Source organism: Momordica charantia (assembly GCF_013281855.1).
Source record: "Momordica charantia cultivar OHB3-1 chromosome 3 unlocalized genomic scaffold, Mcharantia_2.0 BLBB01000003.1, whole genome shotgun sequence".
Lineage (NCBI taxonomy): Eukaryota > Viridiplantae > Streptophyta > Magnoliopsida > Cucurbitales > Cucurbitaceae > Momordica > Momordica charantia.
In genome coordinates, this window is record NW_028275161.1 from 8967403 (window position 1) to 8981031 (window position 13629).

General features: G+C 36.1%; 1 protein-coding gene across 1 annotated transcript; it reads left to right on the forward strand.

Annotated features, from left to right (window-relative positions):
• Positions 1 to 11498: 11498 nt before the first annotated feature.
• On the forward strand, positions 11499 to 13266 carry LOC111013530 (small ribosomal subunit protein uS8z/uS8w). The gene is made up of 4 exons (XM_022287995.2): positions 11499 to 11655; positions 12041 to 12188; positions 12282 to 12442; positions 12961 to 13266. The coding sequence occupies exons 2-4, from the start codon at positions 12056 to 12058 to the stop codon at positions 13057 to 13059; spliced, it is 393 nt and encodes a 130-aa protein (XP_022143687.1). The 5' UTR covers positions 11499 to 11655; positions 12041 to 12055; the 3' UTR covers positions 13060 to 13266.
• Positions 13267 to 13629: the final 363 nt, after the last annotated feature.

Sequence of the window (13629 nt, forward strand, 5' to 3'; positions counted from 1 at the left end):
TCATCGTCAGAAGAGTCCGATTCTTGCAACCGAACTTGGAGTTCTTGATTCCTTCGACCACGAGTGTCAATATTTCGTTCCGCCACAGGTGATTGCGAACGATGTCGCGGACGTTCCCAACGTCCCTCTCTGCGGTGTGTCAGATCGTCACGTAGTCTTTCTTGCTCGACGACGATGTTCTCCAAGTGTTTCATCAAGTTCTTGAGCAAGCCGTGAATCGTCTGTACACTGGATCGAACTTCACCAAGAGAATCTTCCACCAACAATAAATGATTAGTGGCAATCTTTGGTGACAAGGGTTGAGTTGCTACGGGATCCACGACGGGTCCCTTGTCGGAAGCCGTGGTGTTCTTCCCAGCCATCAGGTCCTCAAACTTTTGAAGGGCTCTGATACCAATTTTAATGTGAAACCAATTAGGAAATCTTATTATTCCAAAAATCTACCTTTTAACACGAATGGTTGGTCTTTTGTAAAGAGGAAGGCCAACGGCTAATAACGACTACTAAAATAATTGTTGTTATTTAAAAGCTTCTAACTAATATAACTAACTAACAACTTGAAGGAATAACCCAACTGACTAAGAAATACAAAGGACCTCAATGATAATACATCACCCTTGCTAGCTCGTAAAGGGTAATTAAGAACATTAAATCTTGGAAAAAATTTGAATGGTTCAAATTTAATTAAAAGGAATTTGAGTTAATTGTGTATGACACAATTTAATATAATGTATGATGATGCATTATAAAACAATATATTATGAGAGAATAATGTGAATTGGATTTATATTAAAAATATAGGTTAAAGTTTAATGAGAATTAAATTCATATTAGAACTATAGTTTAAAGTTTAATATGAATTTGATTCAAAGGTTATAAGGGATATGTATATTTGAATATGATTAAAATATTAATTAATTTAATTAAATGTGATTTAATTAAAATTATGTTTATTTAATTATTAATTAAATTAAAATAGTTTTTAATTAAATTAATTATTTAATTTATTTATTAAATTAAATATAAATATATATATATATATTTTTTTTTTGTTAATTACCATAATTAACAAACTCACCACTCCCCAACAATTGCTGGGAAAGTGGTGAGGTGGAGAGTGGGAAGTTTCTTCCCCTCTCTCTTATCCCTCTTCCTTTATAAAAGACAGGGATTTTCCCTGTGTTTTGGTTAATGATCCGATCAAGCATTAGATCACTCTCTTACGATCTCAAATTTAATTCCTTGAGTTTTTCTCCCCAAAAACCTAGATTCCAAAATCCGGTTCTTAATCCTTGAGGATAGCAAGGTTACTAAGTGGTGGTGTTCAATTATGCATACGGGAACGTCAGTTCGTGCTATCACAAGATCTATGCTCGGGGAAGAACTTTTTCCAACGGTCTTCAAATGTAAGTCCTTTTCTTCGCCAAGAGGCTTAACTTCTACACTTAAATAGAACGGTTCTGTTTTTTATGAAAACCGATATTGTTCCATTTCTAAAACCGAATTGAATCACAAGCGATCAACCGCTTCCGCTTGGGATTCAATCACGCTTTGAGGTTACGTAGGTTACTCTAAAGAGACGATAGGTGGTCTTTTCTTTGATCCACAAGGAAAGAGAGTGTTTGTATTGACAAACGCCACCTTCTTGGAACAAAACCACCTTTGAGATCATAAACCACGAAGTAAGGTAGTGATAAACGAGATTTTTGAAGAGGCTACAAATACGTCAACAAAAGTTGTTGATCAAACTGGAACAACAACAAGAGTTGTTGATGAAGCTAGTACATCACGTCAGCCACATCCACCTCAAGAATTGAGGGTGCCTCGATGTAGTGGGAGAATTTTGTCACAGCCTGACCACTACGTGGGTTTAACAGAAACCCAAGTTGTCATACCTGATGACGGCATCGAGGATCCATTGACCTATAAATAGGCAATGCAAGATGTAGACAATGACAAATGGGTCAAAGCCATGGACCTGGAAATGGAGTCGATGTAGTTCAATTCTGTTTGGAAACTTGTAGACCAACCTGACGGGGTAAGACCCATAGGGTGCAAATAGATCTACAAGAGAAAGCGAGACACCACATGAAAGGTACAGACCTATAAGGCGAGGCTTGTGGCGAAAGGCTACACACAAAGGGAAGGGGTGGACTATAAAGAAACCTTCTCCCCTGTAGCTATGCTCAAGTCCATAAGAATACTTTTGTCTATTTCCATATATTATGACTATGAGATTTGGCAAATGGACGTCAAGACTGCCTTTCTGAATGGCAATCTTGAAGAAAGTATTTCATAGCTCAAGGTCAAGAGAAAAAAGTTTGCAAGCTTAAACGATCCATATACAGATTGAAACAAGCATCTCGATCTTGGAACATAAGGTTTGATACTGCATCAAATCTTATGGTTTTGACCAAAATGTTGATGAGCCTTGTGTATACAAGAAGATGTCAACAACACAATAGCCTTCTTAGTATTGTATGTGGATGATATCCTACTCATTGGGAATGATGTAGGATACCTCACTGACATAAAGAAGTGGCTAGCTATTGAGTTCCAAATGAAAGTTATTGGGGAAGCCCAGTATGTCCATGGCATCCAAATTCTAAGGGATCGCAAGAACAAAACGCTAGCCCTGTCTCAAGCAACTTATATTGACAAGATGCTTGTTCGATATTCGATGAAGAATTCCAAGAAAGGCTTATTGCCCTTCAGGCATGGAATTCATATGTTTAAGGAACAATGTCCTAAGACACCTTAAGAAGTTGAGGATATGAGACGTATACCCTATGCTTCAGCAGTAGGCGGCCTCATGTACGATATGTTGTGCACTAGGCCTGATATATGCTATGTAGTAGGGATGGTCAGTAGGTATCAATCCAACCCAGGATATGATCACTGGACTGCTATTAAGCGAGTCCTCAAGTATCTAAGGAGAACTAGGGACTACAAGCTTGTGTATGGCTGTAAGGATTTGATCTTTACAGGATACACTGACTCTGACTTCCAAACAGACAAGGATTCAAGGAAATCCACGTCGGGGTCAGTATTTACTCTTAACGGAGGAGCGATAGTTTAGCGAAGCATCAAACAAGGATGCATAACAGACTCTACGATTAAGGCTGAGTACGTTACAGCTTGTGAAGCAGCAAAAGAAGCGGTTTGGCTTAGAAAGTTCTTGACTGATTTGGAAGTCATTCCAAATATGAACTTGCCCATCACAGTTTACTGTGATAATAGCGGTGTTGTGGCAAATTCTAAAGAACCTCGAAGTCACAAGAGAAGCAAGCACATAGAAAGGAAGTACCATCTCATACAGGAGATAGTGCAACCAGGGGATGTGATTGTCACAAAGATCACTTCGGAGCACAACATTGCTGATCCTTTTACGAAGGCACTCACGGGTAAAGTGTTTGATGGCCATCTAGAAAGTCTAGGTCTACGAACATTATACGATTATTCTAGGGCAAGTGGAAGAAATGTAATGGGTATAATGTATGCCCTAGTTTATTGTATTTTCCCTTTGTTTTATGATAATGTACACCCCACTCGAGTTTAGTTCAAGTGAGAGTTTGTTGGGTGTGTTGCCCTAAACTCGTAGTTTGTATTTATTGTAAAAACAAATTTATATTCAATAAAGTTTTATTCAAACAATTTGTTGTTGAATTCATAGCATTGCATTGTCTAAATCCAATAAACTAAACATCCAATGTTATCATAATGTAACCGAAACAGTATATATACCGGGTATATATTTGATATACTCTCGATATACAAGTGGATAATGTCTTGGGAATAACCTAAAGGGTCTATATTATATGGATAAGGTCTACCTTATCCTGGAAACACTATGGATGCGACCCACTTTGTAAATGTTACAAACGACCCCATCCAGGTCGTTCGTGTGGAGACATGTAAGTGGGGGTATCCTATACAATGAGTTTGTATAAGACCGGACCACGAAATAGCCAATCTTTAGATGTAACGTCGTTGACTAAGAGATTGCTATTTCATAGGATGACCAGGTAACTCATTCTCAATCCTGTGTGAGTTATGGACTCCTGCCTGTAAGGGCTCGTCCTTTGATCTGTATGGGTGAGAGTCGCCCGAATCGCCGACTCAACATTCCTTCCATTTTTGGGGACGAGACCGAGTGGGGAGCGGGAACATAACTTTACAAGATGGAATTCACTCCTTCTCGACGTTAAGGGAGTAGATGAGTGTTCTCTTTAGTGCTGACTTCGAGACTTCAACAAGGGGCCCCACCCTTTAACTAGTCCGAGAGGGACTTCCGGTTATTGGTCGGACCTTAACCAGATTGTTCATTGGAGGATCAGCGGTACTTAAGATATAAGATGTAACACAGGGGTAAAACGGTAATTTGACCCATCTGTGGTTACGAACACGTATGAAGGATTGACTTGCCGTCAATGGTCGATATCCATGGATACAGAAATACTCTATAGTGAGAAGAGTTCAGGTACGGGTTTTTAGTGGAGTAACCCGTAGTTAACGTATGTTGATTAAGGTGGTTAATGAGTTTAACCGATTAATCTCATAATGTTAGAGCTTATGATCTATAGGTCCATTAGGTCCACTTGCTAGCTCGTAAAGAGTAATTAAGAACATTAAGTCTTGGAAAGAATTTGAATTTTTCAAATTTAATTAAAAGGAATTTGAGTTAATTGTGTATGACACAATTTAATATAATGTATGATGATGCATTATAAAATTATACATTATGAGAGAATAATATGAATTGGATTCATATTAAAACTATAAGTTAAAGTTTAATGTGAATTAGATTCACATTAGAACTATAGTTTAAAGTTTAATGTGAATTGGATTCATATTGAACACTATAGGTTATAAGGAATATGTATATTTAAATATGATTCAAATATTAATTAATTTAATTAAATGTGATTTAATTAAAATTATGTTTATTTAATTAATTAATTAATTAAGATTTAATTAATTATTTATTAAATTATATATAATTATATATATATATATTTGTTAATTATGGTAATTACCATAATTAACAAACTCACCACTTCCCACCAATTTTGCTGGGAAAGTGGTGAGGTGGAGAATGGGAAGCTTCTTCCCCTCTCCCTCATCCTTCATCCTTTATAAAACATAAACATTAGGATTTTCCCTGTGTTTTGGTTAATGATCCGATCAAGCATTAGATCACTCTCTTACGATCTCAAAATTTAATTCCTTGAGTTTTTCTCTCCAATAACCTAGATCCCACAATCCGGTTCTTAATCCTTGAGGAAAGCAAGGTTACAAAGTGGTGGTGTTCAATCACGCATATGGGAGCGTCAGTTCGTGCTATCACAAGATCTGTGCTCGGGGAAGAACTTTTGCCAACGGTCTTCAAATGTAAGTCCTTTTCTTCCCCAAGAGGCTTAACTTCTACACTTAAATAGAACGGTTATGTTTTTTATGAAACTGATATCGTTCCATTTCTAAAACCGAATTGAATCATAAGCGATCGACCGCTTCCGCTTGAGATTCAATCCCTTCATTCCTGGATGGATGTCTTCATGCAGACTCCACCTCCTCAGCCGGTTCTCCCATTCTGAGGGCAGACGGATCTAGTGGATGAGAAGGGCTCGTGCATATCTCTCCTAAGTGGTCGATTACCCTGCTCGGTCTCTTCTCTCCGATGAACGGATCTAGTGGATGAGCAGGGCTCAGGCATATCTCTCCCTAGTGGTCGATTGCCCTACTCGGGCTCTTCTTTCCGAAACACCGTTGACCCCCACCAGGGTTCATATCAGCTTGCTCCATTTCAATCTCCTTGGATCTGGGTTTTTTCGGCTAAGTTTGCTTCGAATTTCGTATCGTTCCGCAGACGGCGCCAATTGTTGATGCAAAAATGCCTTTTGGGATTCCACCAAATTCTCACCAATCTTCAATAATAAAAGGGATCGGCAAGCCTGCAAAACAGAATAGCATTAAAGACTGGTGTGACTCTTGCCACACAAGCTCCGATGCTTAAGTCAGAATCATAGAAGTTTAGTATAAAGTGTAGGGTGTTGTGAGCATAGCAAAAAGTAGAGATTTGTTCCCCCTTAGGGTTTGACTTACTTCTCTATTTATAGAAGTTGAATCATGATCCCTTTAAGGGATTGTGGAATTCGAATCCAGATACATCTAGGAAATCTGGTTATTTGAATCTAGGGAGATCTTGTCCTTTTGAATATAGGATATCTTCTCCTGAATCTAAAGACCATCAAGATATCTTCCCTTTTGAATTTCTTGAATAAAGGGAATTGAGATTTTCTCATCCATAACAATAGCCCCCACTCTCAAAGTTGAAGATTATCAGACTTCTGCTTTGAGAGTATTTTGTCGTATAGTTGGCTGCAATCAAGTCTCTTGGGCTTAGCTATACGGTTGGTTTTAACTGTTAGATTTTGGCCTTGGGATTTAACTTTAAACAGGGCCAGTGGTACTTCCTTTGGGTTTCTAACCTATTTTATGCCTTTTGCCCATGGTTTTATACCCTAGGGTTTACTCTTGGGTTTCCAACCTATTTGGCTTTGGCCCATGGTTTTATACCATAGAGTTTACTCTTGGGTTTCTAACCTATTTGGCTTTCGCCAATGGTTTTATACCCTGAGTTTAGTTGGCACCCTTGGGGTTCTAACCTATTTGGCTTCTGCCAGTTTTTTACTCTGAGTTTAATCAATACCCTTGGTTTTCTAACGTATTTTGGTTTTTGCCAAATAGTTTTATACCCTGGGTTTCGTTGACTGGTTTGGAATGCCTACTTTCTGAGTCTGTCCTAGTTCGAGTTCATTGACCAGCTGTTCATTAGCTTACCCATGCTCCCACTTGAGGAGGTTTTATTTGGGCATCAAACAAATAATTTTCTCAAGTATAAAACATAGGAATGAACATCATAGTAGAATAAACAACACGCTTAATTTTTATTTAATAATTCATCACCTTCAACCATCCTGAGCAAGAATAACTCTCAGTTTACCATACTCCTGGAATGACAATCATTGTCGGAACGTATTGATCTCTCCAGAGTTCATATTGTTGAATTTAAATCTTAGTCGTTCCCATAGACGACGCTAATTGTTGATGCGTGGATTATGCTCTCCCCAAGTTCACACCAAGCTTGATTATTAGGGACTCGAACGCTTGAAAAATCGAACAAAGCTAGACCGGTGTGACATTTGTCACACGGGCTTTGATGCCTAAGTTAGCAAGGGGGAGCAGTAGAGTAATAGAATTCAACAGTCGAATTTGGCTTACCTTAGGGTTAGGCTATATGGCCTATTTAATGATTTAGCTTTGGAGAGAAATACTTTAGACATAAAGATTTCGCTCGGGTAGCCTAGACATAGGATCTTGACCTAAGGTTACGGTTGGTTTTTATTAAATTAAGATTTTTTTTCTAATAGACAAATTAGGAATGGACTTATACCTTCAAAATCACTTAGACATAAGAATATGACGAAGTAAAACTGAAGAAAATTTATGAGAGGCGTCTGATGCCTAGTTGGAAAAAATTGTTGTATTCTTAGCTAATTTGAAATAATTGGGCTGGGTTTATTGCATTGAGTATTTAAATATCAAAACCAACATTATCTTTATTATTTGTTACCCAAAAATCAATTACAAAGTCACCAATCAACATCATTTTCATTAAAGAGACTTCATTTATCCCTAAGGATCGATACTCGGAATACTCGTCCCATTTTACTACTTGTGATGGGTGTACACTTGCGCTCCATCATTTATTTTTATTTCAAAATCTCAAACAACCAAAAAACTGTTATTTGGCCCACTGGATCTAGGTTTACCCACTTATAATTGAGTTCTTGAGTTCCATTCTTGTGGGATGAAAATTGTTAGGTTTTTTCCTAAAAATTAGAAATAGGATAAAAATTGGAAAACGACCAAAACTCGTATTGAAGATGTTGGGTCGCACACATATCCAATTAACCAAGAACGATCAATTTAAACAAATTGCACATAATTTAATATCAATTTAACTTTATCTAGCAAATTATTCAAACTTGCTCATAAATCCGCAATTTTATAACTCGGGCGAGGTTTCTTCGAACTCGAGCTTTTGCCTGAATCCTAGGTGAATTTGCACGAGGCTCGAGCGAGATTTATGAATTTCGGTCAAGATTTTACCATCTCGGGGTGAGATTGAAGCTTGATATGAATGGTCATAACCCAAATTGAAAAAAAAAAATAAGAGGCTGAGATTTATGCAATATGGATACAAGTTCGAGATTTATGTCCATTCTAATTTAAACGGACTCAAAATTAAAAAAAAAATCATTCCAGATTAGAGTTGTATTTCAATCCCCATTCGAGTCGGAAGAAAGTGACAAAAATCGAAATCGAAAAATAGAAGAAGAGAGAGAAAATTGAAAAACAAGAGTAAAAATAAATAAAGAAAATGTGAAAGGGCATAATAGTTCGAATCAAAGTTATTGCTAAAATTACTTTTACAAAATGAAAGTGAGTAATAATATTATATCAAAAAAATGGAATTGGAAAAGAGAAAGAAGAGAAGTTTGAAAATGGAAGAGAATAAATGGGGAGGGAACGGAGAAAAGGAAGGAGAGACATCATTGTAATTTTACGGTTCTTTTAATGGAATAAAATATTGATTTAGATTAGATTTTTTTTTTTTTTTTTGAAATGTTAGGTCATCTAAGCAAAGTGAAAACTTTTTTAGGTCGTTTGTGTCAATTTCCCTCACTTGAGAGTCAACCTCATCATTGGACCGGATCGGACCGACCCAGCCCAAAAAAGTAATGGCCCAAGCTTAGCCCAAGCCCAAACCCGGCCCAACCACTCAAACCTAGGCTCATAACCCAATCCATGGGCCTAAGTTGATGAGCCAAAATTGGATTAAGCTTGGATCGGCCCTTTGAATCGGGCTTGGATCGGCCCGTATATTAATATAGTTTTAATTATTAAATTTTAAAATTTAAATAATTTCCAAACTAAGTTTTTTTTTTAAATTCTAGAGTATGTATTTTTATATAATTTTTGGTACATATTTTTGTTATTTTTTTTTAACTTGAAACAGAAATAATTTGAGATGAATAGAGATTAAATACAAGCAAAATTGAAAACTTAAACACTTCGAATTAGAACTTGAGAGAATTTGAGATTGAGAATTAGAAAGAAATTGAGATTGAGAAGTAGAATTTGAGTGTAGAAAAAGGGGAGAATGTTAATATTTATAACAAAATTTTGTATTAAAAAATTTAAAAAATTACAACTTAAATATTAGATATGTTTAAAATAATTTTAAATTTTAAATTTTAAAATATTATGGAGTTTGAAACTTTCACATCTTTTGTACTTTTCAAAACAAAGATTTAAATAAGACATTGGAAGCTGGAGAGTTTATTCATAAGTTGTTTCAAAACAAATATTTAAATTAGACGATATTGCCAAGTTGGAGAGTTTGTTAGTAATATGTTTCTACTTAATAGGGTGGAAACCAAGTTGTTGTTGCATGTCAGCCTAGCATATGTGTTATTTATTTTTTTATAATAAATAAATAATAAATAATATATTAATATTATATAATATAAATATTAATAAATATTGGATCGGACCTTTGGGCCGGTCCAATGGGCCGATCCAAATATGACCCAAACGGGCCGGCCCAATTTAAAAAACAAAGATCCATATCCAATCTAATTTATGGATTGGTTGGACTGGACCGGATCGGTCAAACGTTGACCTTGAGCTGGACTTGGGCCTGGGCTGGACTTGGACCGACCTTTGAACTTTGAGTCCGATGATGAGGTTGACTTGAGAGAGTAAAAAGGTCAAAAGAAAATGTAAAAAATAATTAGAGAAATTGCAATAGACCATTAACAAATATAATTTGACCAATTTTTAAAATGGAGTTTTTAAACGACAGCTACTTGATTTGCCTCCTTTGTTGAAATGTCATTAAAGGAAAAAGAACCCATCGAAAAATTAAACAAAAATAAATGCATTGATTAGTCACTATATTTGTTAAAATATTATCATTTAATTATTAAGGTAAATATTAAATGACCCTCCATTCTAATATAATAATAAATATAATATAATAACATTTATCGAAGGCAATTTAGAAAACAAACAAAATTCATTTTAAGCTTAAAAATCATGTTGTTTCAAAAAATAAAAATCAATATTAATATTATAAAAAAATGGAAAAATATACTTTTGGTCGGTTTGGAGTAGGTCTCTATTTGGTCGTTGGAGTTTGAACACTTTTGGTCCTTCAAGTATGAATTTGGTGTCTATGTGGTCCTAAAGTTTCAAAATATACCTTTTTAGTCATTGAAGTGTAAGAAATAATTCTAAATGATCCCTAATTTGACTAATATTAAAATGACGTGGAATTTTAATTGCTGACTAAGTAAAATATATTAATTTAATAATATATTTATGAGTTATTGTACTTCTCTTTTTTTTTTTAGAAAAAGTTCTCTCCTTTATATCCTTCTTCTTCCTCCTCTTCTCTGGTGAAAAACTCACTACCAGCCCGTCAACTTCCAACGATCTTCTGTTAGCATATTTGCCTCGACCATGGTAGGGCTGGTGGAGGGGGTGATTTACGCCCACAAAGCGGTCTGGATGTGGGTCTGTTCTTGAAGCGATTTCAAAGGGCGCTGCTGGGTCGAAATTGCTGGATTTGTATAGGAGCAGGATATTGAAGAGAGTTTGGAAGGGTTCTTTCTAAACCACTATGTGAAGATCTGGAAATATGCTTGAAGGAGTGTCAAAATATGGTGGCTCAGCAGCTTTATCTGTCAGTTAAGGCTGATGGGGAAGGGAATTTGGGACTCAGGCGCTGATCTTATCCCTAGAGCGCGGAGCTTATGCCCGATGGTGACGAAGGTTAATGCCCTAGCCATTTATGAATGATTGGAGCTTACGATCTTTGTGGTCGGCGAAGGTCGTCGAAAGTTGGTGGGCCCCAATGGTGAGATTCACGGGAGGAGGGAGGAAGAGGAAGGTGCTGGAGAAGGGGAGGAAGAACAAGGTGTAAGGGGATATAATTTCAAAATAAAAAATAAAAAAAAATAAAGAAAGAAAAACAAAAAAGTAAAGTCCAATAACCCATAAATATATTATTAAATTAATACATTTTTACTTAATCGACCATTAAAATGTCACATCATTTTTAACATTATTTAAATTAGAGATCATTTAAAAATATTTTTTAAATTTCAAGGATTAAAAATGTCTATTTTTAAACTTTAGGATCACATAGACATCAAATCCATACTTAAAAGAACCAAAAGTATTTATTTTAAAACTTTAAGACTAAATAGACACTTACTCTAAACCAAAGTGTATTTTTACCTTAAAAAAAATTAATATTTGTGAAGCATTATATCTAATAGGTCAGACCTATTAGAGACCATTTTCGTTTTTCTTAAATGTCATTCCAAATACATTTTGGACACATCTTTATTGTATGAAAGCCGAGCCCAAGAAAAGGGCCCAATCCCTACTCATTTGTTGTTCAGGCCCACGTGAGGGTGAGGGTTCCTGCCTCCATGATTTATAAACATCTTCACCCGAAAAACCTAGTACCCTTTCCTACCCTCTTCGTTGAAGCCGACGGTGCCGCCATCCTCGATTCAGGTACATCTCTCCATCTCGTTTCAGATCCATCTCTGCTGTCCTAGATGGATCTGATTCTGTGTCTTTTTATAATTTTTTTTGAATCACTAGTTCATCGATGGGGACTCCATTTGATTGGTGAAAATACAGATTTAAAATAGGTTTAGATGTTAGTAGTTTATGTGAGTTCTTACTCGGATTTGAACATATTTGTGAACAACGGATTTTCAATGGGTTGGAGTGTTTACTTTTGGTGCACTTGTTCTTCTTGACATGTCTTAGATTCGACGATCAGGGCTTGAAACTGAAGTATTTTTCTTTCCGTGGTATATTGTTAAGTTTCTATTTCGTAATTGTTGACTTCTTCTGCTTTTCTCTATCTCTTTGCTCCCTCCACCCCATGAAGCCTTAATTTGTAAGGATGGTCAGAGTTAGTGTCTTGAACGATGCTCTTAAGAGCATGTACAATGCAGAGAAGAGGGGCAAACGACAGGTCATGATCAGGCCTTCCTCCAAAGTGATCATCAAGTTTCTTCTGGTTATGCAGAAGCACGGTTTGCTTGCTTTCTCCACCTCTCTGATTTGACTTCATGGCAACAAGTTTTGCCGAGATCTTCTAATTTTGTCATTTGGGTTTTTTTTTATAGGATATATTGGGGAATTTGAGTACGTTGACGATCATAGATCTGGGAAAATTGTTGTCGAGCTGAACGGCAGGCTGAACAAGTGTGGGGTTATTAGTCCTCGTTTTGACGTGGGTGTCAAGGAGATTGAAGGCTGGACTGCTAGGCTGCTCCCGTCCAGACAGGTTAGTGTTGAAAACTTGTTAATTTTGTACAATGTGATACTGAAGTTTGAGATTGAAAATCTACCTGAAATGGAATTTAAGAAACTTGGAAAGAGATATAAGTGATAGTAAGCTCATCTTGTCTCTTAGATTATATTTTTATGGTAAACCAGGTTATAGTACTTATGTATCTGAATGGATGCCAATAGATCATCATATGAGTATATTTCCGATGGCTACAAAGTTCACAATGCAGTGCATTAAACCAGCTTCTAAGTTTTGCAAATGTTTAGAGATTTGGTTTGCACTATATTGCTTTTAATTATCTTTTATTGGGCTAATCCGATGATAGCTATAAGGCACTTATTACTTTACTAACATCACAAATGTCGCCGGTTTTATCCCACCCCCAAATTGTTAAACTAAGTGTTATCTGTTATTTGCCTTTTGTGTGGGTATTGATTATATACAGACCTGTTGAGTAACATGGTCTAAAAATACATGGAAAATGATTTGTTTGATCAAATTCATACCCGCAGTTTGGATTTATTGTGCTGACAACATCCGCTGGAATTATGGATCATGAAGAGGCTAGAAGGAAGAATGTCGGAGGAAAAGTACTTGGTTTCTTCTATTGAACATGGTTTAAAGGATCCATTATGGAATTTTGACACAGCTTTCAAATAGAACAGACATTTTCTCGGTAAAGAAAGATCGCATTTTATAATTATTAGATTTTGTGTTGCCAGTTTCTCATCTCTTAAGTTAATTCCAAGAAAATTTTATTGTTTCGGTGAGGACATTTCGGTTTTTAATTATATTGGAAGAGAACAAGTGCTTTTTAATTCCTCTAAGTTTCTTTCTATGGTGTCGAATACCCTGCAGATCGGTTTAAATGTTTCAGCTGCAGTTCATTGTTTCCGTTGTGAATGCTCCACATGATTTAAAATAGTTAATATAATGTCTTCAATTGGTGGAGTATCCAGTGAGGAGTTCCAGGGAACTTTTGAATTCATAATGATAAAAATTGGATCTTAAACCATTGGTCTAAAGGAATTATGATTAATTGATAGTGAATGGGTTCCAATCCCATGGTTGGCTACGTATCTTAAGAATTAGTAATTTTTATGTGTTCGCTCTCTGGTCTCAATTAACACGAAATTATGAGGACGAGAAATTATACCAAATGTTATTTGTAAGTTGGCTCT